The 25,903-nt window shown below is 35.7% G+C and overlaps 1 protein-coding gene across 3 annotated transcripts in view; it reads left to right on the top strand.

Moving 5' to 3' along the window:
• Window positions 1–25,903, top strand: part of PDE1A (phosphodiesterase 1A) — a 322,853-nt gene that overhangs the window by 236,299 nt on the left and 60,651 nt on the right. For all 3 annotated transcript variants that reach the window (XM_039239650.1, XM_039239653.1, XM_039239651.1), the window contains 4 exons: window positions 8,515–8,697; window positions 14,494–14,560; window positions 17,611–17,727; window positions 18,589–18,729. In XM_039239650.1, coding sequence (XP_039095581.1) covers window positions 8,515–8,697; window positions 14,494–14,560; window positions 17,611–17,727; window positions 18,589–18,729 — 508 coding nt within the window. The remainder of the gene's footprint in view (window positions 1–8,514; window positions 8,698–14,493; window positions 14,561–17,610; window positions 17,728–18,588; window positions 18,730–25,903) is intronic.

The raw sequence follows: 25,903 nt of genomic DNA, 5'->3' as shown, positions 1-25,903 counted from the left end.
TAGAGGCAGTTCTCCTAACCACAGAGGATGCTTATTAATAAAAAAAAAAAATTGTGGTTAATGGAATGTGAAGCTTTGTGCCTAATGGAATGTTTTCAAAGATATTTTTGAGCCAAGAAGACTTTCTGGTGGAAAGCCAAGAGTCATCAGCCAGGCCTAGGGCAGTTTTCTGCTTCACCCATTCCCTCCATTTCCATGTCCCAACTGACTCCAAAAATATAATCTGAATCCCAACTGTCCAAGCAACTTGACTTCTTCTCAGACTCCTCCTCCAACATTCCCCTGGCCCCTTCTGCCTTCCCTCCTCTGCCTAGGCCTCTGCTTCCTTGGGTGGGTATGGAGGAAGCACAGAGCCTTCCTTAGACTTTGAATAAAGATGCATCAAACTTTAATATTCTCCTTAGCTGGCCTTGTTTTAGCCAAGATTTGCCTCTTGAGAATTAAGCTAAGGTCAGCATAACTAACTTGTCCACCCAACTGTTCAATCTTAATAGTCATTCAAATATAATTATCATCTTCTCACAGTTAAGAAAAAAAGACCAATAAAACCAAAAAGAAGAAAGTTACCAGGTATACAGAAAAAGGAAAGAAAACTGCCAACAATAAAGACAATAATAAGAACAAAAACTGTTGAAATAAATCTGTGAGCCTGCCATTTTAAATCCTTTTTGGAACACAACAAGGAGTAAATAATAAATAAATAAATAAATATGCTTAAGTGATAGCCTGGAAGAATTAATTCAAGTGTATTCACACTCAAGAAGTAGGTTACTGACAAGTCAAATGTCATTTTAAAAGTATCACCTTTTTTCATCCCAACATTTAGTTTGTTGTACTTCACATTACCCTGAAATTCTGCTATGCAGGTATATTTCTCTATGCAAGAATGATTCAACATACCAGTTTTAAAAAATAAGTTTAGGCTTTCTCCAACCAGAAATTCCCTGGTGGGTCAAATTTCTTTATGTTTTTTTTCTTAAGTTCAATTATTTTTAGCCCTAAATTTAAAGGTAGATATTGGATAGTAAATAATAATCACTCATATTATTGCCTGAATGTGAAGGTAGTCTGGGAACTTAGTAAGAAAACTTGCATTTGATGGAAAGGATAATTGAGTAGTTAAAAACTCACTCTGAAATCAGACAGACTTGAGCTCAAAAAGTGGTACAGCCATTCCTGGTTGTGACTTTGAGTAAATAACTTAAGGTGTCTGTGACTCAATTTATCCATTAGTAAAAGTGGGATACCAATAATAATTGTATTTTCCTCATGGTCATATTGTGAGAATTAATTAGATAAAGCTTGGCTCCTCCTCCGATTCATAGTAAGTAACAAAGTTAACAGAGTTATCATCCCTATCCTCAGATAACTCTGAAATCTGAGCAAAACTTTCATATTACTCTTAGGGTTTTGTTTTGTTTTGTTTTGTTTTTGTTTTTTGAGGGGGGCTACAGTCATCTCATAGCACAGATATGTGTTAATCCAAGAAATAACACTAATGGATTTGCCTATGTGAGAACCACTTTCCCCTCTCCCCCCAAAATACCCATATTGCAGAATGATCAATTTCTCCTAATTCCCTCAGCCATCCTTGGAGGCCTCACTTGGAAGATATTTACCATGTATGAGTTCAATACCACCCGTAGTCCAAGGCAAGTATAACTGCTTTTCTGGACACTACCCCTCATTTTAGAATGCTCAATGATGGCTCATTTTTGTTGTACCCCTTCCATACGGTGACAGGTCTTCAAACCAAGAAGAACCTGAATCCCATGCCCTTCTCCCTCTTCTGGGTTCTTGGACTATGGCCTGCCCACTATGCTCCTCTTCAATATATTGGGCACTGAGACCCCAGAATTCTCTGCCCAAAGATCACCTGGCCTTCTTCTAAGTCTTAACAGGCTTCTTCTGTAGGTCTTTCCTCCTGAGGGGACCAGGACACTTTTGGTATGTGTATCCCATCACCCCTATAGAGTGGCCAAGAAGCAGCTGCTTTCAAAGCTGGGAAGGTGGATGAGAGTACACTGGGAGCCTGCAAAGTCCACCTGCTTGCATAGTAAGACCCTGAGCAGGAGGTTAGACAGGTGCAGAGGGGCAGCCACAGCCAGGTGGCCCAGGTTTGTCATGCAAGGAGTTGAGAATTCTCAATTCAAACTCAACTTACCAGGCTTTTATGAAACTTATTAAAAGTAGGAGGATAGAACACATTTTAAAAATTTATTCAATTTATGTATAACTTTAAAATACTTAATTATATGATATTTGAGAGAAATGTGCTCCTGCCCTGGGCCCAGCAAATGTTAAGGGCAGAACTAAATGACTTAGTTGCTTGTTGAAGTGTGTCCTTTATAAGAAGAGTAAAGCAGGAAAAAGAAGTTTTCAGACTTACAAACCCAGTTTCTAATGCATTCAGCACTTGCATCTTAATATTCAACAAGTGTAAATGTGGGAACCAATTGCCTGGAAATAACTGTGTGGGTACACTGATATAACCATATTCCAAGAGTCCATTGTGGACAGAAATATTTTCATTGATATAATTGTAAAAGTCAAAATCTCATGACCTTTCCTTGCATGGCCACCTCCTTCTTTAGTCCCTTTCCTTGCAAATTTTCTAGTTCAAAATATAAGCCCTTTGGGAGTTGTGTCATCTGATTTCAAGAGAAAATTTGGGGTATAAATAGCTCCCAAGGATCAGTTGAGCAATGATTGAGCAGGAGGTCAGTTTTCACAACTCCACAGCCCCCCATCTACAACCATGTTTAGGGACCCCTCACTTTCTGCTTTATTGACCCCCTTAGCACTAAAAAAACAAAACAAACAAACAAACAAAACAAAAAACAGAGGAAGCATTTTTCAGAGGTCAACAGTGATAACATATTACACATATAACCTTTACCATTTCTTTTCTATATAGTGCATTTTAAGAATTCTTAAGGGAAATGCGCCAATGACTATGTCTTCAGGATGGAAGATTCTTAAACACAAAGTGTTTACTATTTAAGAGCACTTGTGATGTGGACAATTATGCTCACTCTGCCATCTAACATTAGGATGAAGAGCAATTGAGCTGTTGGAGGTTTTGAAAGTAAAATTAAGTATAGTATTTGAGATCCCAATTATCAACCTACTTGCATGAATTTCTTTCAAAAATGAGACGAGGGCCAAGTGTAGTCCTGCGTGTTTTACATGTGACAGAATCTTTTGTAAATATTCATATGTTTTCACATGTCTCAAGAAAACTGTTTATGATCACTCTCCAACAAAAGCCCAGGACTCTTATTCCACATTATACTATAGTTTTTGCTTTCACCCTATCTAGAAAGATCAAATGAAACTGAAGAGTTCTTGTAGTTCTCAGAGCTGGGAAGACAGAATGAGCAAGGCAGGTGTCAGGGAAAGGGAAAATGAATAAGGTAGAAGAGAGAGATGGAGATGAGCAGGGAGAAATATGTGCCATTAGGTTTGTTGGCTTTATAAAAATGTGTTTGTATTTAGGTTTTATTCACATGTCTTCCAACTTTCTTTTCTCCAAACTGAAATAATTACTTTAATGAATCTGCTACAACTTATCTATAACTTCATTAGGACTATCTTGCCATACTTGAGAAAGGAGTATATAAGAGTTAGTATTTAACAGAAATACAGTAAAACCTTGGTTTGTGAGCATAATTTGCTCTGGAAATATGCTTGTAATCCAAAGCACTTATATATCAAAGCGAATTTCCCCATAAGAAATAATGGAAACTCAGATGATTCATCCCACAAGCCAAAAATATTCATAAAAAATGATCACAGTACTGTAATATGATAAAAAATAATAAAGAAAATAGAAAATATAAAGAAAAATAAACAAATTAACCTGCACTTAACCTCTGAAAATCTTCGTAGGTGGTGTGAGGGAGACGAGTAGGGTTATTGTGTAGGACGACTTTCACTATCATTAATGGAATCACTGCTATCCCCTGGCTCAATGGAATCTTTTTCTTTTCTTGCAGCTTTAACAGAGAACCTATCCAATGGCACTTGCTTTTGCCTCCTTTTGAGGATTTCGCAGAAATGTGACATTGCATTGATGATCACCCAAAATCCCACAGTGAATGAGAGAGAGACAGAGAGAGAGAGAGAGAGAGAGAACAGAAACATTGGTTCAGTTGTGATCATGTGACGTTCAACATCATCAACTACTAGTATTGCAAGATATCACTCCTTTATCAATTTAAAATTAGAAATGTTTACTATCTGGCAGAACACTCGCAGACAAGTTATTTGCAATCCATGTTTTGACAGCACTGACTTTCTTGGCTAAAGGCATGCAGTGTATAGAAATTTAAAATTTCTTTTTCCTGTGCCTGTAATTCAAAATGCCATAAAAATATTTAATGACTTTTCCACACCAAATATGTATGGTGCTCCATAATTTGCTTCAAAAATTAAGTGGTTGTTCAAGGGCAAATTAACCTAAAGGCAATGAAGGAGATGATTCACAGCAGTGAATTTACTCCCAGGCTGCTGCTGCTGCTTATCAATCAAATAATACAGGACTGTAAAGACTAAAATTTACTTTATCATTCCCATCCTCATTCCACTCCTCAAAGGTAGTCACTTATAATAGTTTAGTGTAAATATTTCTGAATGTTTTCTAGTTATTCAGTAGATATATGTTCATCTCCTACTCTGTGCCATGCAGTTGTAGATGCTGATGATACAATAATGCACAAAATCAGACCAGCTCTCTGTTCTCAAGGTCTTCACAGTTTAGGGGATGAAACATAAAATGAAACAAGCCAGTATACATATAACATGATATCAAGTGCTAAGTAGGTAAGAAGTCTACAGTAGGACAAAAAGACAGAATAGAGGTATATACTAGTTGAGTAGGGGGGTCAAGGAAGCCCTCTTTACCTGAATACAGGGAGAAAATGATCCCCTCAAATATGGTAAGAGACGCTAAGCAAAGCGAACAGCCAGTGCATAGACCCTAAAGCAGTAGCAAACCTGGCAGGGTTGAGCACAGCAAGGAGGCCAGTGTTGCTATAACAAAGTGAATGAGGGGAAACTGGGTAAGAGATGAAGGCAGAGACACAAGTATGTAGGACTTTATGAATTAGGCATTGGCATGGTCTGATTCATACTTTAAGAGGCATTCTGGCTGCAGAAAGGGGTAAGGATAAGAACTAGGAGACCAGTAGGGGGCTACTGCAGCGGACCAGGAGAGAGATGATGGTGGCTTGGCCTCTCTCTCATTCATTCCTTGTAGGAATGCAACTGGTACAGCCACTTCAGCAGATGGTTTGGAAGGTACTTAAAAAACAAAACATACTCTTACCATACAATCCAATCATTGCTGATCCTTGGTATTTACTCAAATGACCTGGAAAACTCTGCATACAACTATTTTTAACAGCTTTATTGTAATTGTCAGAACTTGGAAGCAACCAAGGTAACCTTGGTTGAATGTATAAACAAACTAGTATATCCACACAATAGATTCTGATTCAGCAATAAAGAAAAAAAGAGCTATTAAGACATGAAAAGACAGTATGGTATTTAGATCCACAATAGCTAAAAAGTCATTTTAGTTCCTTACAAATGATTTTTATATTTCAAAACCAGAAGTACAATTGACTTGCTCTATTAAGTGAATATTAATAAAAGATAGATGGTCATCTGTCTGATTTATCATCTATGCTGGTAGTTCGTGAGTGATGGAAATATTCTTTCATAGTCATTACATATTTAGCCTTCATATATATATATAAAGACATATATTTCCTTACTCTTTATATTATTAGAGAAAAAGAATGAAAGATAAAGAGCAAGAGAGATGAAAATGAAATTGATTGATTTTAAGGAACTGCCTCATGTGATTGTGGGGGCTGGCAAGATGGAAATTTTCAGAACGCGCTGACCCTGGCTGGAAATTCTGGCAGGAGTAAATGTTGCAATCTTTAGTCTGAAGGCAGAATTCCTTCCTCTTTAGGGAATCTCTGTCTTATCTTTTAAGGCCTTTAACTAATTGAATGAGGCCCACTCACATTAATCGGCTTTCGCATCTGAAAAACACCTTGATAGCAACACCTAGACTGGATGTTTGATCGATAACAAGTACCATGCCCTAGCCATGTTTAATATATAAAATTAACCATTGGAGAGGTATTTGTTGCTTTTTCAAAATTTGCTTTTAATTAGAGAATAGCATAGCTCATGTTTTCCTCTTTACACACTCTCCTTTATTCCTATACCCACAAATGAATTCATCTCAGTCTTTCTCCAATGTCATATGTCTTTTCTTATTTATTTGTTTAATAATTTTAAGTAGGCTTCAGACCCAGTGTGCAGCCCAAAGTGGGGCTCAAACTCAGAACCCTGAGATCAAGGTCTGAGCTGAGATCAACTGTCAGACACTTAACCGAATAAGCTATCCAGGGACCCCCATACGTTCTTTCCTTCTTACTGAATGACATAATGCATCATATTTAAGAATTACCAGACTCCTAATCCCACGTCTCAATATGAAATCTCATTTCCATATGCTGATTTTGTCATGTTTTATGATCTGTCTTAGATAACTTATGAGTTTAGGACATACAGTCATCAATACCAAATTTGTAAGAATCAATTGGCCAACCATTAAAATGTGTCTGTCATTCTACTTCAAGTAGCTGATAAAACAAGGCAGCAGTAGGATTCTTGGAATTTGGTGACATCACAGAATTACACCACAATGATTCTCAATCCACGTGCCTTCTTCTGTAGCTTTATTTGATAACTGGATAAGAAATAATAGAGATGGCATAAATCCTGAATTTCCAAACCCTGTAGTATAATGTTTTGCTACTGTTGGCTGAGCAATCTAATTTGAAATGGACAAAATGCTTAAAAAAGCATTTTGCTTTGAGTTACAGTGTCAGTGTGTTCAGTGTGTTAAGGGTAAATCAGAATCACCCAAACGTAAGTTCCGAAAGAAAGTTAAAAATGATGTAATGTAAGTATTAATCAGTATTAACTTCCAATTATGTAAGTCTTTTTTGTCTTCATATGTATACATGTTGCTGTGTAACTCTAACCCTTAAGTTGGATATATTTTGTCATAAGGTATTTCATAAATGCATTTGTGCTTATTTAATACCATGAAAAATAAATACTGTTTTGTTTATAGAAAACAGCAGCACATAGAGGTCATCATATAATCTTTTGAGCCTCATTTTGGTAGCACTGGGTACTTTGAATGAGCTTTCTACCTTTTTTTTTTTTTTTCCTTTTCCTTGGTCTCTGCACTTTCAAGTTAGTGTGACTTGTTCTGCAGGCTTTAACACACACTCATTTCTGGCTACCTTCCATCAGCTTATGATCATTAGCCTTCACTCTGTATAAAGAGATTTACCTAAGCAAATGGAACCCAAGAGTCAAAATTACAGTGTGCTAAAAACAAAAACAAAACCAAAAAAACCCCTCTGATTTATTAAATTTGTGCACTGACAAGGAAATAATGAAGTCAAATGAGACAGAGCTGACCTGTGTTCTTCCTGGAGGCAAAGCTCAGTTGCTCTGTAGAGTTTCTGTATTTTGTGGGGAGCGTTTCTCACTATCTTGCCAGTTCAGATCTTTAGGAAGTTCTGGATGACTGGAGATGACTAGCCTAAAGGGCAGGTATTACTACCCATCAGTCCAGTCAGTGTTGTCTGTGTGGAGCTTATGCAGGGGACTGACAGTCCCCCCATTTCAGTTTCCAATCACTTCCTCACTCACTTTATTGATTTCCTTGGCCAGCAGTTCTAAACCCACCAGATCTCCACCTTCAGGACAGCATCTGCACAGAGCAGGAGGTGTTTCTCTTCTACTTACACTTGCTTTGTCACCTAAAATGAGCTTTCAAAATAATCCATTTGTTTTTATCTTTTTTTCTTCATTTTTTTAAATCTATGATGTTGCTGTCAGAATAAATATATTTTAGAATACTTAATTTATTATTTTCCTAAATTTAGGAAAATATAATCAGATCAAATGAAATAACACGTGTGAATGACTTTTGTAAACACCAAGGCCTTATTCAAATAGCTTGTGCTATCAGTTCCGTATGTACCCAAGATTATTAACTACAAGATAACTTTTATACCTTCGAGTCCCCTTTGTTCTTTCCACTCTAGTTGCCTCCTTTAATAACAGACATCTGTTTATGAAACATCTTCTCTATTTTAGTTTTATACATTATAAGAATAGTATATTAATTGATATTTTCAGATTGGTATCACAATACTTAAATGTTGGGAAAGCTCCAAATGCTCAAGACCCCTAGTGCTTGCCTTCAGAAGAGAATCAGTTTGGGGAATTCAGGGCTTTCCAATCTGAGGAATTTAGAGTTAATCCAATAATTTTCCTTTTTTTAGACAGTTCATATTGAGGGGTGATCAGAGAGTGATTTGCTATATTTTAAGTCCTATTGCAGTGTTTGTTTTGTTATCAGTTTGTCTTCACCTTTTCCTAAAGTTTAATTAGTATACATTTTTGTAGAAGACTGCTGGATACTGATGATGAGCTCAGTGACATTCAGACAGATTCAGTCCCATTGGAAGTACGGGACTGGCTGGCTTCTACCTTTACACGGAAAATGGGGTTGATGAAAAAGAAATCTGAAGAAAAGCCAAAATTTCGAAGCATCGTGCATGCTGTGCAAGCTGGAATTTTTGTGGAAAGGTAAGTGAAATCGTTGGTATCTCAAGATAATAAAATTTGGAAAGCAAGAGATATACTTACCATATCAAAGTTATGGGAGTTGACTATTTTGCTTCTTGAGGAAAACTTCGATTATAAGTGTACATAGAATGAACAAATTTAGAGCTTTATTATGAACTTGCCTCTTACAAAAATGTTTTATCCTGGGTTTATTATTTTCATTTCTTTTAGAATGACATAAATACTAAAAGTAAAAACTTTTGACTGACCAGTGCCCTCAAATAAATCTTTGTGAGTAACTGTTTAAGAAATTATAACACATTCATATGTTACATAACTAATTTTACCTGTAAAATGTAACACTTCAGAAAAATGAGTTCTGTACTACATACTAAAATCAAACAGGCCTTTCTCTGTATCAAAGCAAAAAGACCATCCTGTTTCCATAATGGGAGGAAAGCTCCCATGAGCTTTTGAAGAGTTTTTTTTTTAACATTTCTGTCACCAAAGCAAGGAATAGTTGGTGGCTCCTAGAAGCACCAAATTAAATGGCTGTAGTTCTTATGTGAAATACATGGTTTTATTGTTGTTATTGTTGTTTTTTTAGTTTATTTATTTTGAGGGAGAGAAAGAGAGCATGAACAGGAAAGGGGCAAAGTGAGAGAGAGAGAGAGAGAGAGAGAGAGAATCCCAAGTAGGCTCCATACTGCCAGTGCCCCATGGGGGAGTTTGAGGGTGGGTTCTGATTGAATTCACGAGCTCATGAGATCATGACCTTAGCAGAAACCAGAGTTTGATGCTTAACCACCACATGCCACCCAGAAGCCCCGCAAACTACATATTAATGTGGCCTAAGTTTATATTAATTTAGCCCTTAAGAATACAGTCTTGGGGCCCCTGGGTGACTCAGTCCATTAAGTGTCTGACTTCAGCTCATGATCTCACAGTTTGTGGGCTCCAGCCCACAGCTTCAGATCCTCAGTCCCCCTCTCTCTCTGCCCCTCCTCCACTAGGTCTCTCTCTCTCTCTCTCTCTCTCTCTCTTTCAAAATAAATAAACTTAAAAAAATACAGTCTTTTTTTTTCTGTCTAGGAAACAAGGTATTCCAAAATTAAAATTAAAGACTTGAAATAAACATATTATATCTGACAATTTTGAAATTAGTTTTTAGAAATCTTAGATTAAAAACAATTAAGTTATATATAAAATGATGAAACATTTTTGAAACTAATAAAATTGAGGAACAGAGAATTTTTTTGGTCAGTGTACTTAAAGAGAGACCACATCATTTTTCATCTTCTGGCATCTCTAGTTATTAGTTTTAATGAACATTATAAACTTTAATTTTCCTCTGTTAAAGGAACAATAAGAAACACCATTTGGGTCTCTAAAAATGTAAACGAGAATGCATTGCAAGAAGTATTTGATGCCACTGGAAAATATAACTATAGCACATAAAGCTTGAAGTATCTTGGCTTGTGCCTATATTATCCACAATAACAACCGGTCAGTGATTATTTAAATTAGTTTCAGTTTTTATTAACCGTATCTAATTGGCTTTGATAAAAGAATCTTTATATAAGCTGTTTGATTGGTGTGGAGATACCTACACCCCCTCATTCGATGCATAACTGGTCTCAACTCTGCCTGGTGGGACCAAAAGTCTGAAACAGAAAGGCAGGGCTGGAGAGAAGGAATATCTATCCCCCTCCCCCCAAAAAAACTTAGGAAAGTGTGTGACGGTTATTGATTTTCATAAATATCAAATCAATATTAACCTCTCATTAGTAGTTTAGAAAGTCAGTGAGAGAATCACAGATAAAAGACAGTATGTGTGATTTGCTGAAAGTATATATATTTGATCTTTTTAAAGAAAATATTCTAGAACTTGGCAAACTAAAAATGAGAGAAACTGTGGAAGCAAATTTCTATTCCCACCCAATAAAAGATTAAGATTTCTGCAAAATATATTGATATCCTACATAATCATTTTTCCATATGCTAATAAAATATTTTATTTAGTAGACTAAAACGTACTTAAAACAACTAAAATAGCATGCAGCCTGGAAAAAATCAATATGCTACAAACACATGGAAATAGAATCTCTTTTATGACTCTTATAGCCCCTTTAGTAGATGCATAGAAATAATGGCACGTGCTTCTCTTCAATTTTCAAAGATAATTGTCTTCCATTTTGAAAGTTAGAAAGCCTTCCTGAGCATCCTGTCAAGTCTCACCTCCCAAGACTCAGTGCCTCAGCAGGTCCTGGCCATTCGCCCACCCAAAAGTACCCCTAATCTACTGGCTTTTGCATCTCCACTCCTGGAACCCCAATCTCCATCTCTGTTACCTGCCATCAGATATGGGACAGTAGCTTTCCAATTGGGCCTCCCTCTTCTGAAAGTGTCCTCTCCAAACAAGTCAATTCTAAATATATAAATTAGTCTCTGTCACTCTTAAGCTTAAAGCCATAGATTGGTTTTCCACTTCACTTGGTATTAAAATTTTTTTAATGTTTTATTTATTTCTGAGAGACAGAGAGAGAGAGAGAAAATGAGCAGGAGAGGGTCAGAGAATGAGGGAGACAAAGAATCCAAAGCAGGATCCAGGCTCTGAGCTAGCTGAGAGCACAGAGCCCGACATGGGGCTCAAACCCACAAGCTGTGAGATCGTGACCTGAGTGGAAGACGGATGCTTAACCAACTGAGCCACCCAGGCGCCCCTGCACTTGGTATTAAAAGCAATTTCTGTATCATGGGTTTGCAGCATTAGGCCTCCTTTTGCCTTCTCATCTCATCAAATGCTACCTTTATTTTTCACTGAATATCTGTCCTGCTCGGATTTCAACCCCATGAAGATCCCTAACTCTTTCTTCCCTTGAGGACAATTGTCCTGTTATTCCCTTTACCAAAAATGATTTTCCACACCCTTTCCCCTGCCTGGCCCTTTATCTCTTTTCAGAGGCCTTTCCTAAGCACTCTATATACTTTTCTTCACTTTCTCTACCCTAACCAGCAGTTTACCATATATATATACATACATACATATATACCATATATATGGTATATATATATACATACATATATAGCATATATATGGTAAATTATATACATATAAAGTTTATTTATTTATTTTGAGAGGGAGAGGGAGAGAGAGAATGAGCAGGGGATGGCAGAAAGAGAGGGAGAGAAAGAAAACCCAAGCAGGCTCCACACTCTCCACTGAGTCCTGCTCAGGGCTCAACCTCATGACCATGAGATCATGACCTGAACCTCAATCAAGAGTCTGATGCTTAACTGACTGAGCCACCCAGGCACCCCTGTAATCATATGTTTTTATTTATTGTCCTTTTTCACTGCTCAGTAAGCTCTGTGAAAGCAGCAGCTATATTTTTCTTGTTTGCCACTGGTCTCTTACCTAACACAGTGTCTGACATAAAATTTTCTGAGGAGGATCTTTTGGGTTTTTTTTGGTTTTTGGGTTTTTTTAGTTTTTGAATTACATTTTGCAATTGTAGTAAAAACTTCCTAGAAGAATCCAACCGTATTTCCAGTTGGACTTTGACCATCTGCAGGAGCCCAGGAAACTCATTGTTCTTTTTCAGCAACTTCTAATATATCAGCTATTTACTCAAGTGTGAGGCAATTGTATTAAGGTTTGTTCCACACTGATTCTCCTTCCAATTATCCTAATTTTTCGTCCTAATATTTTACTCCCAATTATAAGATTGGAAATAGATAATGGGAAAGTTTCTCTCTCTCCTCAGAAAGATAATCTGCTTTGTCTCTTTCCATTCCATGTAAGGAGAATGCGTCCTGTTAACTCATTTCTCAGCCTACTACAGGTCTAAGGAAACAGCGCAGAGTTCCCACAGAGCCCAGGGAGCCCTGAAGAACGTAAGAATTGCAGCCAGCAGCACTGGCTGCAGAATAGTGAGAACAGTGACATTAATAATAATAATGGCTTTCTAGTGTTCAGTACTTACTATATTATGCTCAGCATTTATATCATTTACTCTTCACAAAAAGCTTATAATTATCCTTGTTTTACACATGACTGACATTAAATAGCTTTCCAAAGGTCACATAGATAGTGAGCAGCTAGTCTGTGATTGAAAGTATGTCTTCTCCTCAGTACAGCCTACTGCCTCTGTGCCCTGAAGTCACACCAATTGAAAGTTATGTGATTTTTCTTCCGATTATTATATTGACCTTCTTTTCCTTGTCCATTACCCTTCTATTTCCTCTGTACCTCCATTTATTAGTAATAATGACTAGACAAATAGAAAAGACTCATGTCTCAAAAACACAAAACAACTAAATATCATTATTGACAATAATTATTTTCTGGGTCTGTTATAGTGTAATTACTAGTTCCCGTGCCCTGCAAGACTAGAGTAATTGTGCCTATCTCAATAGAGTAATTAATATAAGTATTTCTACTAATAAACTGCTCTGATATCTTCCAATAGAGATAGAGAATAAGGATAATTTTTTATTATAACCAATTACCCACATTCAGAAATCATTTAGAGTCATTTAAATTAAACATAAAATGAAAGTATAGAAATAAAGTAATAATGTCTCTGTAATAAAGTGGGACAATGCTTTAGCAAGAAAACCTAGGCTAGAGATGTATGCAAATGCAGTATTTTAATTCTGAGTGTCAAAGAAGTCAAGATTAAAAAGGGAAACATGAATTTTTAGCATTTATTATTTTATGAAAAGATAGGTTTTACATAGAAACTAATACGTCTTATGGATTTTTAATATAAGGTTATTGAATCTAAAATGTTAGCATCTTCTATAGTGGTTTCATGAAAGGTGAAAAACTTCCAAATGACTATTCTTATGCTGACCTCCCTCATTTAACTAATGATATAATTATTAAATTATTATTTTATTCAGGAATTTTGGGAGAAGTTACAACATAGTCTAGAAATGCAGCTTTCCTATGGACTAATAATATAAAAAAGAACATGATTAATAGTTAAATTCTTTCTTCTCAGGACTTTGTGAATGAACCATGTATCTTCTAGTTCTGAATCAAAGCCTATTGTTATTTCTACCATTGGGGTATCACACTGATCCTATTCTCACATGAACCAGTGGAGGAGTTTCACATATTTGGTTTATGTCATTTTGGTTGCTCATCAAAAGATGGGAAAAAAAATCCAACAAATTACTGATTAATAAAAATATTTTATTGATATGATCAAAATGGAAATAACTTTCTGTATAATTTTTATTAAATTTTATTAAGTGACAATTTGAACAAGCTTAAGCAATTTTTGTCAATATGGTCTGCCCTAATATTCTTAACTTAAAAATAAAAAAAGCTATGTAAATTCTGATGATCCTATGTACAGTCTCTTATCATTTCCATTTTTTAAAAAACAAAGAAGAACAGAATCTGTAAAGGCAGTATTTTTAATGACATTTCAGCTAGACTGAAAATTTTGGCACATAAATCAACACAAAACAAGAATACTCTTCCATCATTGAGACAGTGACATGCCGGAAAGCTCTGTTGCATAAACAAAGGACAGTCTCTTTTAATAAGATGAAGTTAGGGCAAAGATGTCAGTCATGTTGACTTTGTAGAGTGGTTGTACATAGACAAATTCATTTGAACATATGCCACATTGTAGCTGCCCAATAAATGGTGACCATAGTTATCATCATTACCGCAACGTGAGCCTGTAACTAAAAATGAAAGTTGAAAAAGTCAAAAGTAATTTTTTTCCCTCATCTTCAAAAAATAGTTGAAAACTCTGAGTAAATGAGCTTTATATATACATTTATTTTCTCTTTCAGGATGTACAGAAAGTCCTATCACATGGTTGGTTTGGTATATCCAGAAGCTGTCATAATAACATTAAAGGTGAAATGATTTCAATTATTTTAATTTTTTCAAATAGTCATTTTCCAATCTTCTTAAAATGTCTGGGAGAACATCAGAATAGGTCTTTACTACAGCTTATATGTTTGCCTATTAAAAATATTTTAACCACTTTCAACATGCCATGTGTTCTGAATCATGATTCATTGTAGACTTAAATGAGGATTGATTGACACCAACAAGCCATCAACGTATATGCGCATGTGTGCACACACATATGTGCCTTTTTCTTCTTCTTCTTCATGCTTTATTTAGGCGGATCTTGAATTCAGTTTTGAGATGGCACCAAGACTTGTCAGAATATACATATTTTGTTGTGTATATATTATGGAAAAGTTGCATGCTTTAAAAAAACAATGTTCCAGGACAAAACTTGTATGAAAGAAATTTGTTTGGAATTTTAGATCTGAGTAAATAAAAAAAATATAAAATTAAGAAAGAAAACGAAAGAAATTTGTCTCTCTCATCTCTGCTTTTCCTGTGGTTGAGGCCCATTTGCATTAAATATGTTAGAAATAACCGGAGTCAAAACTTTAAGGCGGTAAAAGTTTTGGATTCACTTGTCTCCACTGTGTGTGCCCATGTGAGCACTGTTCCTATTTCTAGAGGCAGTTTGTAGGCCTATTATTCAATATCCCATATATCTTTCTAATGTTGAATTCCGGTAGAGACATTCAACTTTGTCTCCTCTAATAGTTTCATGGTTGCTTTCCTGTATCACTCAAGACTTTAAAAGACACTGGCAACAGAATATCCTGAGTTGCTTTATTTCTGCTTTATTAAACTCTTATTCTAGTTTAAATTTATATTGTTTTCTTTTGTTAATTTCTTTTTAAGCATACCCTTTGCATCTGTTTTTCTCTCTGTTCCCTATTAGCGTTTAATCTTATTAACTTAAAAAGGTAGTTTTTCTTGGGTACTTTTTTGTTTAATTTTCTTTTTTTAATGTTTATTAATTTCTGAGAGATAGAGACAGAGCATGAGTGGGAGAGAGACAGAGAGCGAGGGAGACACAGAATCTGAAGCAAGCTCCAGACTCTGAACTGGCAGCACAGAGCCCAATGTGGGTCTTGAACTCACAGAGCCAAACATGGGTCTTGAACTCACAAACCATGAGATCATGGACCTGAGTTGAAGTCAGCTGCTTAACTGACTGAGCCACCCAGGGGCTCCTGTGTTTATGTTTCTAGTACTATCATAAAGAAGTATATAATTGAAATGTCACCCTGCAGGATATTAATTACTCCTTGAATCTTGTGAGATTTTTATTTCCTCAACTGTGGGCAAGAATGTTAACTTATTTTTATTTTTCTTATTTTAATAACCTTTACCTAGAAACCAACACAATGTTTTAATATGAGAGAAAGTAAACATTTTAAAATGCAGTATAGAAAAAACATATAAACTAACAGGTTGAGGAAGGAAACAGCACCAGTAAAGAATATTTTTAGTTAAAGAGTTCTTATTTCCTGAGATACCTTCTTGTCTTGTTTGTTCTTAATCAAGTATCTGCAGTAGTTTATAAATGTAAATCATCATTGTTGATAAAAATCCCCCAAAGTAGAGAACTAACCTTTTACTCAGTGGGAAACCCCTAGCAGGAACTATAAATAGCAGTCTCCTAACAATCTGAGCTAATTCTTCTGTGTTAGCTTTGGAATTTGATAAAAGATTTGTTGGCCTCATTTGAGCTTTACTGATGGCAAAATGCCTTTTAAGACAACTTTTAGAGATTCTAAATATACAAACAGATAAAGCAAGTGTTGGGGACCAAATCAGGGCCAAATGCAAGAATTTAACAAAAGCATACAAGCAAATAAAAAAATATATTTCATTGATGTTTTCAAGTGATTAAAAATTCCATTGAAAGCTGTTATTACTATTTTAAAGGCAGTATTTTTAAAAGAGACTGTTTGAATACTTTTTATCAGATTCTCAGTTTAGTTTCAGATAATTGGCCTCTGTGAAAATGTGTTAAAACGAAGTTCTAAGCAATGCCAGCCCAAATTCAAAATTAATACATAGCTTTAAGTTTGCCCACTTACTATTCAATACTAAACCTGTTGTGTGTATGTAAACCTACACTTTGCCAATAGTTTCCAATAATCATCAGAGCTGACTTGCATTTCTTTGAGTTTTTAAAATTTCAGCAATTTGTTTAATACTGGAGCTCCAACTTTACATTAAACCTCCTTAGTATATAGGACTTAATATCACTTGTTACAAGTCCATTTTGTGAACACCTCTGCAAGTATTCATCCTGGAATTACCTAAAGCAAACATCAGGAGATAGCTGTAACAGTTTGGCTTTCTCTCCAACTGTCAGTGTTTTTTTCCAAGGGTATGTATGTGTTTCCTTATAAGCCTGAGCACTTCCCTAGAGAATCTCCTGAAATGCTGCTATTAATCTCCTCTTCCTTCATGTCCACTTCCTTTTCCTTTCCATCTGTACTTGGAGGAGAGTGTAAATGAATTAGTCAAGGTTACAATGATTAATAAGGTAGTATATACTCCACCTTTCTACGGTGTTTGCATCTTAAAGGATAAGGCAAAGCTTTATCAAAGCTTTAAACCAAAGTACTAACTCTTATGGTGTAATTTCAAGTCATGTAGAAGGTGGTGGATAGGAAAGAAAAGTTGGAGCTACTTTCTCCCTATCCCTCCGTTGACATCACCACATAACCCATAATTCTACCTTAAAATGAAGCCAACTCTTGGAAAGTGATTTATGGTGAATTTGAAGAGACCAAGGATAAGGTTAGTATTATAGTGTTAATGTATTTATTACATCAACTTTGATAACTTTGGGATTAAAGAATTAAGGAAAAGATCTTAACATTACATTATGCATTATGGCCTCACTTTTGTGAACCCATGGATACTAAGTGGCCCTGTCATATCAGACACTGTGAAATATAATCGGATGTTCTAAATCAAAATGTGACCTTCTGAATCTACAATGCTTGATCTTTTCATAGAGAGAAATAGAACTATATAACACTGCCATTTAAAGTATTTATGCTTTTTTACAGGATGTTGATAAATGGTCTTTTGATGTATTTGCCTTAAATGAAGCAAGTGGAGAGCACAGCCTGAAGTTTATGATTTATGAACTGTTTACCAGATATGATCTTATCAATCGTTTCAAGGTCAGAAACATGGGACAAAGTGAAATGCTCTTAGAATTAGTTATCTGAATAAGAATGAAAAAGCAGAACACTGAATCATTAATCAGTGCATTTATAATGTTTCTAATTGGCAGGTCACAGAACTAGGGGGTGAGTTCACCACATGATATAGCCATTTTCCATGACTCACTGACATACATCCACACGGATGTCATGAGGCCTTGTAGCCTCAATCCAACAAGATACCATCATCCCCCTGAATTACTCCCAGAATAGTCATGTAGAGATTGTGAGCTATGTTTTTTTTTTTTAAAAGATCCTCTTTGTGTTCCACAAACACAGAATGGATATTTATTGGCAGCTTTTCTTAAACTGAGCTGAAAGGGCTTCTAATTAACTTCATTTAGAGCCATTTAAGCAGCAGATTTGATCCAGATTTCTGAGCATTCTGCAACTTGTGCCCTTCAACATTTCCAATGGAATCATGGCATTTTTAGAGTTAGAGGGTACCGGGATGTCATTTATTTTAGTCCTTTGTACTACAGATAGAAAAACCAGACTTCACCAATTGTAACTGGAAATTTTACCTTTTAAGAACTAGCCATCTGTCTTGACTCTGGAAGATATAAACATTTAAAGACCTCAGTATGGATGATATTGTTAATTCCTCTATCTTAGTTAAACACATGGGGTCATAATCTTATGGTTGAAAGCTAACAGGTTAATGAAATCGTTTTTCAGAACAACCTACATTTAACTTCAAAAAAAACTCCTGCCCACATCTGACTCACAATCGTGTCCCATCCCAAACATTGTAGTGCTTATGTTGATTTAATGCTACTATTTTCATCAAAATACAATCATAATTATTATTTTTTGCAGATTCCTGTTTCTTGCCTAATTTGCTTTGCAGAAGCTTTAGAAGTTGGTTACAGCAAGTACAAAAATCCTTATCACAATTTGGTTCATGCAGCTGATGTCACTCAAACTGTGCATTACATAATGCTTCATACAGGTATCATGGTAAGAAAGTTTTCCTAACTGAAGTTTGTTAGTTTGGAACATCAAGTTCCTTTTCTCTATATTGCCATTGTCCCTCTAATACCCAAAGAAGTATTATAAGTAATAATCTTTTGGATTTTTGATGGTTAATGAATTATTCATAATATATATTATCCAAAAAAAAAAAAAACATTTAACTCAGTGAAAAAAAGAAACCCAGAGGCAAATGTAAATATACTGTAAATTTCCTAAAATTTAGACTCTAGAACATTTTGTTTGTACATTGTTTTCCTGTAGGAATCAACCAAAATGTAACCTAGATAAAAGCTAATTACAGTGCTCTTCCGTCATATTATCATGTTCTCCCAAGCGGACTTCAGTGGCTTTTTCTCTTTTACTTGCATTGCTAATTACAATGAAACCCTAATAGGGGTTTTGAAAATTATTTATGTGAATTTTTCCAAATTCTCCTTGCTCTTCTTTGCATCTGAATGATTCAATGAATAAGGAAATAAATGATTCAGCAGTGCAATTCTGGGACAACGGTGACTACATGTTAGGAACTCTGGCACTGCCTCATATGTCTGAAATGTCTAAGAGTTTAGGGTAACTGTCAGAAAATGAAAAGGAAGGAGTAACTCTTCTAAAAATTCCACACTGACATGGGTTCAAAGGAATATAGTCCCTGAGAACCTTCTTGATTCCTTATGTGTCAGCCTATGCTAAAGCAGTGCCGTTAAGTGCATGTAAGTCGAATGTTCCACCAAACCCCATAATATGCATTGCCTACCTATTTTGATTTCAGAAGTCACACCTGTTCTTTTGGGTCATTGGCACTCAGATCTATGTAACTAATACTCTTTGGGGCCCAAAAGATCCTCAATACCTCATCTTTCCATACCAGGGAGTATTCCTAACCTGGTCCCAAGCAAAGTCCCTAGGGCCACAGTATGTTGTGTTAAAGATTTTGAAAACTTATAACAGTTACATGATTATTATTATATTTTATTATATATATATATAGGAAACTATTATATACAGGAAATTCTCATAATAATTTTATTTTTCCCTAAGAAACTATAACATGTTGTTTACTATATATACCATTCACTTGTTATGATTCATCCAGTAGTGTCTCACATGATGACTGAAGAAATTGTCTACTAATCTTCTTCATCTTTCTTTTCCTCCAAAATGTCACAGATCTATCAATGCCTTGGGCTCAGATCCCACTCGTAAGCCATGTTTCAATTATATGTTGCTCCAAAACAAACTACTCCAAAACTTAATGGCTTAAAACAACAATTTATGAATATCTCTCAAGTGTCTGTAGTTAGAAGGGTCCCAACTAGCAGGTTCTCACTTGAGGTCTCTCATGGGCTTGCAATCAGCTAGCAAGTATGGCTGAAAACATGAGGACATCACTAGCAAAGACATCCCTGGTGGCTCATTCACATGGCTGGCAGTTGATAATGGCTAATGGTTGAAGCTCAGCTGGGCTTTTTAATTTTTTTAAGTATTTGTTTGTTTATTATTTATTGAGCAAGGGGAAAGGAAGGGCAGAGAGAGAAAGAGATTCTGTCAGTGCAGAGCCTGATGTGGGGCTCAGACTTACAAATGGTGAGATATGACCTGAACCAAGATAATGAGTTGGATACTTAATCAATTGAACCACCCAGAAACCCTTTAGCTGGGCTTTTCATAAAGGATTTTCTTGGAATATTACCAACAATTTAAGAGAGATATGCATTCTACAATAAAATTGCAAAGTAATATATAGGAGTTAAGTCCTATTTGGGGGAGGCAGAAATCTCAAAAACTTTAACTGATACAGTAGCATGACATTCTCGTGACCTTATAGAAGGCTGAACTTATTTGTGTTATCAACCTGATACCTTGTGTTTTCCTATTGTAAGGTATCGGTATGGACATCACAGACTTAAGGTATAAATGTGCCCATTGGCTGAGATCAAATTCAGCTATAGCTGGACTTGCTTGGTCCTGGGTTGAAGTTTACTTACTTTTATTTCCAGGAGTCTGATTTGACATGGGAAGGGAGGGAGTAGAAGTTAACAATAATAAGTAGAAAATCAAGCATTCAAAGATAGAGCTTTAAAATATTACAAACTTTTAGAAAGAAGTATATGTAACCTTCTTTATAACTGTTTCTTACACGTGCAGGCGCACACACACACACACACACACACAAATTCTTTTAAAGTTCCTTTGGTTTTAATAAGACTTCATTGTCACAGCTGTTTCTTGAACTCTCTTCCTTCTGACAGCTGCAAATGCTGTTCTATTTGAAAAAGTTGCTTCATTCTCTTCCTGGTTAGAGTTGCTTTCAGTTTCCTCTTTAAGGCCACGGTCTTGAATCTGATAACCAGATGGCTTTCAAGTGTGGCATTTCCTCTTTCCTGAGTTCTGTGGCTTTGAAAAAGTTAACTCAAAAACGTCATACATAAGTGGTACTCTGAAATGGAAACTGAAGTGATTCAGGTTTTTCAGAACTTAATAGAATGGAAAAGTAAAGCATTCAGTCTAATAAAATATCTACTTTAATTATGACATGCAGTGAGAAGATATATGCCATTTTAGGCTGGGAGGTAACCAAAATTTCATCATTTAAAAATATGTTTCTGCTTACGTGCATTTTATATTCACTATCAGTGTAAAGGGAGCCAAATAAAAGTCTCCTAAGTGACATTGAAGAGATGAAGGATGCTGTACTATTAGTAAATAAAGACATTCAAATCCACAATTATGACTTTTCCCTCAGAATTGCGAGGAGGACTTGTTCCCAGATATACCAAGCCATTCCAACTTCCCCGGAAGACTGGACAAATGTGGTCCAGCCTGGCAGGACTCCTAGAAGTTGACATTAGTGAAGATCACATAGTCACTCTTTGAGAGGACCATAAACATAACTTCACTCTACTTTAGCAGGTTTTGTTGGGGGAACTTGTTTCTGATATATTCATCCTTTAGCAAAAATGTGCTAGTGGGATCTTTAATCATCCATTAGTTCGGCCATTACAAAAAGAGCCTAGTGGAAGATTGTCATTGTTGTCCAGAATCAGGAAAATACATTTAAACTACAGAGAGTAATGAGAAATTTGATGATAGATGCTAAGAGGAAAGGCAAAATGAATTATGAATTTATTGACAATGTTGACAAAACTTGATTACACTGCCAGGTTTATAGCTTTGGGAAAGTTATTTTAACAAGCTTTTCTTTATAGAGTAAAAAAAGTAATAGTAGTAGGTGAGTATTAATTTTCATGCAGATGAATGTGTTGTTTCTTTGAAACAACTGTATTATAAAAATATTCATTTAGTTTAAAACCCTCAGATCTGATAGGAGGAAGACTAGGTTGTCTGTATTTTAGTTGATGTCCTGCTGTTTCAGGAAGGTCTTATCTGTGTGACATTTATGGGGCACTCCAGTGGCAGCCCCATATTGTCAGGACACTCCAGTGTCCTTCAGTTTGTTAATGTCAGATGGGATACTCTCAGCCTGGGAGTAGATACTGCAGAGAGAGTTGATGCTAGTAACACCTTCCGTCTCTCTCTATCCTTTGTCACTTAGTTAACTTGAAGTCCTGTGCCAAGGTGACAGTGGTATGTGGTAGCTCAATCTATTTGCTAAAGAGCAAATTCTTTAACCAAGTGCTACCAAGCCACCTCCAAATATCTCTTTGAATTTAAAATCGTCCGAGGGTCTTGGCAAAGGAACACTTGTATTTAAGGGCTCCTGGCACTGTATTCTAACATTAAGAGAAGAAGAATCAAAGATGATGTGAGATATAATTCCTTTGGAAGTTGTAGTCCACTGACCATACCCAGAAATAGACACTCTCACTCTGGAATGACTCAATTTTTCTCCAATCAGTCTACAGAAAATATACCACTATGTCTCTATTCTATAAGCTATGTGGAAATTCTGTTTTTACAAATGGCTTCCCAAACAATGTTTGGAAGAGTAGAAAGGGTTCAGGCTTTCAAGGCAATCAGGCATAGGTTTGAAATCCTGCTCTACCACTACCCCAGCTCACACACTCTCTACCTTGGTTTTCCTGTCATTAATATGTGGTTAATAATACTGACTACCAGTGAAGAGTCAATGATGTCATCTATGTAAAGCACCTAACCTAGTTCCTGTAACATGATGGGTATTAACACACACCCTAATGTCAATAACAATTACTAACTTATTTTTATTATATTTATGTGTATTATGTATTAATATTATTATAACACTTACTTTCTATACTGGATAAGTTATAGCCAACTATGATATCCTATTCAAAGGGAGAGAGAAGAAAGTATCTAACCTAAAAATTTAACTAAAATAGTTATTAATTATGCTCTTTAGACACACCAGGTACTAATAGGTGTGATTTTCTGACCCGAAATTCTCCCAACCTTACACACACACACATACACAGACACTGAATAATTGAGACATGACAGTTTACGTCATAAATCTTAGAGCTCTATTATCTTCTACCCAGAAATATATCCAGTTAAATTATCTAGAAATTGTGCTTTTGAAATGTTAGAGAATGTGTTCTGCATATTACCTCCCTCAAGTAATGAATGCTATTGTCATCCATGGAAGGAATTGTGATCTCTGAAAGGAACAGGAACTTTGGAGTCAGATTTAGGGGTGAATTCCTGCTCTTCCACTTGATAGCTATGTGACCTTTGGCAGGTTGATGCAATTCTTTCGGATTCAGCTGCCGAAATGAAGGTTTGTTTGTTTGCTGCCAAATGAAGGTAAAAACATTTACCTCATAAATGGAAAATAGGATAGTTATACAAATGAAAGGCCAGCTAACTAAAATGTCCAGTTAATGTTTGTTTCTTCTTCTTTCTTTCTGTCACCATTGTATAAACTATTGATAGCAGTCAGTATCTCCCTATGATGTAATTTGAGGACTTCCCATTCTCATAACATTTTAGAGTTAGTCTACCTGAGCATTTTTATAGGCAAAATGCAAACTGTAGTTTAGATGAAGCACAGTGTCTACACTGTTCATGACTCATCATTTTAACCCTTTGTGCCTGCCCATGAGGAATCTGAAGAGTGTAGGTTATGCATGGGTCATTATGGTCATTGGGAAGAGGGATAGGATTCAGTCTCATTCTCTCTGGCATGTCCTCATGAATCATTTACAAAATCCATGAATTTAAGCATTCATTTTCTGAGTTAGAATTCTCATATGGCACCAGTGTAAAATGAATGAGCAACTAAGGAGCTAAAGATCAGCCCAAAACTCTACTTTGACTAATACAGAATAGATGTGCTTTTAAATTGAGTGTGAGAGTTGAACATTTCTCTTTCCAAATCATTTTATAATTTAAAAATATTTATTAGGGCTATAATGTGGTAATAAATAAAAGAGAGTCACAGAAGAAGTTCTATTTATGGGAAGCAGAGAATAAAGAGACTAAAAACATGAAATAAGTATAATCAATTTTGACAGCTATAATGATAATTTTAAATACTTATGAGATAATTTATAATTAAAATCCATCTCTGCTGCCCTAATTTTTTTTATAATTGCAGCTTCATATTTTATGTTATTGTTGATATTGAATATTACTTTTTTAAATCACAGTTAAATCTGTAAACCTTAAATATAATCAATAAGAAATACTTAAGAAAATAGGTGACTTTTTTCTAGGAATGATTTTTTAAAAAAACAATGGGTTTCTGGGGGTTCAAGAACTGGTTTAACTTCAGTTTTTATTTATTTCATGATGTTTAATTCCACAGTCTCACTGGGGACATTGGAGGCCCAGTCTTACTTCAGTCTATAATACAGGCCATTCTTCCTTTTAATGACTCACAATTAAATGAGCCCATAAACACAGAATAGCTAGTTATATCAACTCCCTTTGGTTCTGAAAATCATTTCTGCTTCAGTAATCCAGCTGTGAGACATTTATTCTTGAATTGCCATCATTAAAGATATGTTAGCTCACTATTATTTCCCAGACTCTATGCCTTCTACATTGCATTTAAGGTAATATGTTCAAGAAAATGGCATCTGTTCTGTATTTTACTATATGACAAGATTTGTGAAAAGCACAGTGACTACATTAACTTAAAACTTCTTTTAAAATTCCACAGGGAAGGATCACTAATTCTATTTTCATGAGAGCTCTGGCTGAGAGGGTATATAACTTATTTGCCTAATCAACAAAGATTTAAAACCAGAGATTGTTTTTTTTTTATTTTTTAATGTTTTATTTATTTTTGAGATAGAGATAGAGACAGTGTGAGCAGGGGAGGGTCAGAGAGAGAGGGAGACACAGAATCAGAAGCAGGCTCCAGGCTCTGAGCTAGCTGTCAGTACAGAGCCGGACACAGGGCTCAAACCCACGAACCCTGAGATCGTGACCCAAGCTGAGGTTGACGCTTAACCAACTGAGCCACCCGGGCACCCCCAGAAATTGGTTTTAAAACAGTCTCTTTCCATTACTCCTTATTACCTCCTCCTAATACAAAACTGGTGAAATCTAAGTCAACAGAAATGTATTAAGTTCCTGCTATGTGCCAATTACCATGATAGGTTATGTGAAGGGGAGCAAAGACTAATAATATCATGCTTTTTTCAATTATGAAATTCAACAGTTGTCACCTCTCATTTCTGAGTCATGGACCTACAATGGCTCCCTCTTGCATTTTATACAAAATCCAAATTCATCAGCTTTAATCAAAGTAGTCTATCAACTCTTCCCAAAAGCTGTACTCTCTTTCCATTCTTAGTTCACTTGACTTACCAACACAGTTGGCAATTCAACTTTCATATCAGTCTCTACACTCTCATTCTGCATTTGCTTTTTCTATTTAGAATCCTAACACTGCATTTAGATACTAATCTATCCCCATACTCTTTCAAGATCACTGCCACTAAATAGACATTCAATCTGCTTTTGATTGTACTTCAAACTGTGACCTTTTATCATGTATGCATGTAGTTTACATTACATTTTTCTGCTGCTTTGTACAATTGTTTCAAGTATTGGAATGAGACTACTAAGAACAAGCTCCATATCATTTGGATCCCCTATTACTCTGATCAGGTATCACCTATTGGTGGTCTATCCAACAGAACTTTCTGTGATGATGGGAACACTTTGCATCTGCACTGTTCCATCTTGTCACTACTTGCCAAATGTGACT

Source organism: Hyaena hyaena, unplaced genomic scaffold (assembly GCF_003009895.1).
Source record: "Hyaena hyaena isolate Hyena2069 unplaced genomic scaffold, ASM300989v1 scaffold_159, whole genome shotgun sequence".
Lineage (NCBI taxonomy): Eukaryota > Metazoa > Chordata > Mammalia > Carnivora > Hyaenidae > Hyaena > Hyaena hyaena.
Note: the sequence above shows the minus strand (reverse complement) of the source record. Positions and strands in the feature narration are given on the sequence as shown.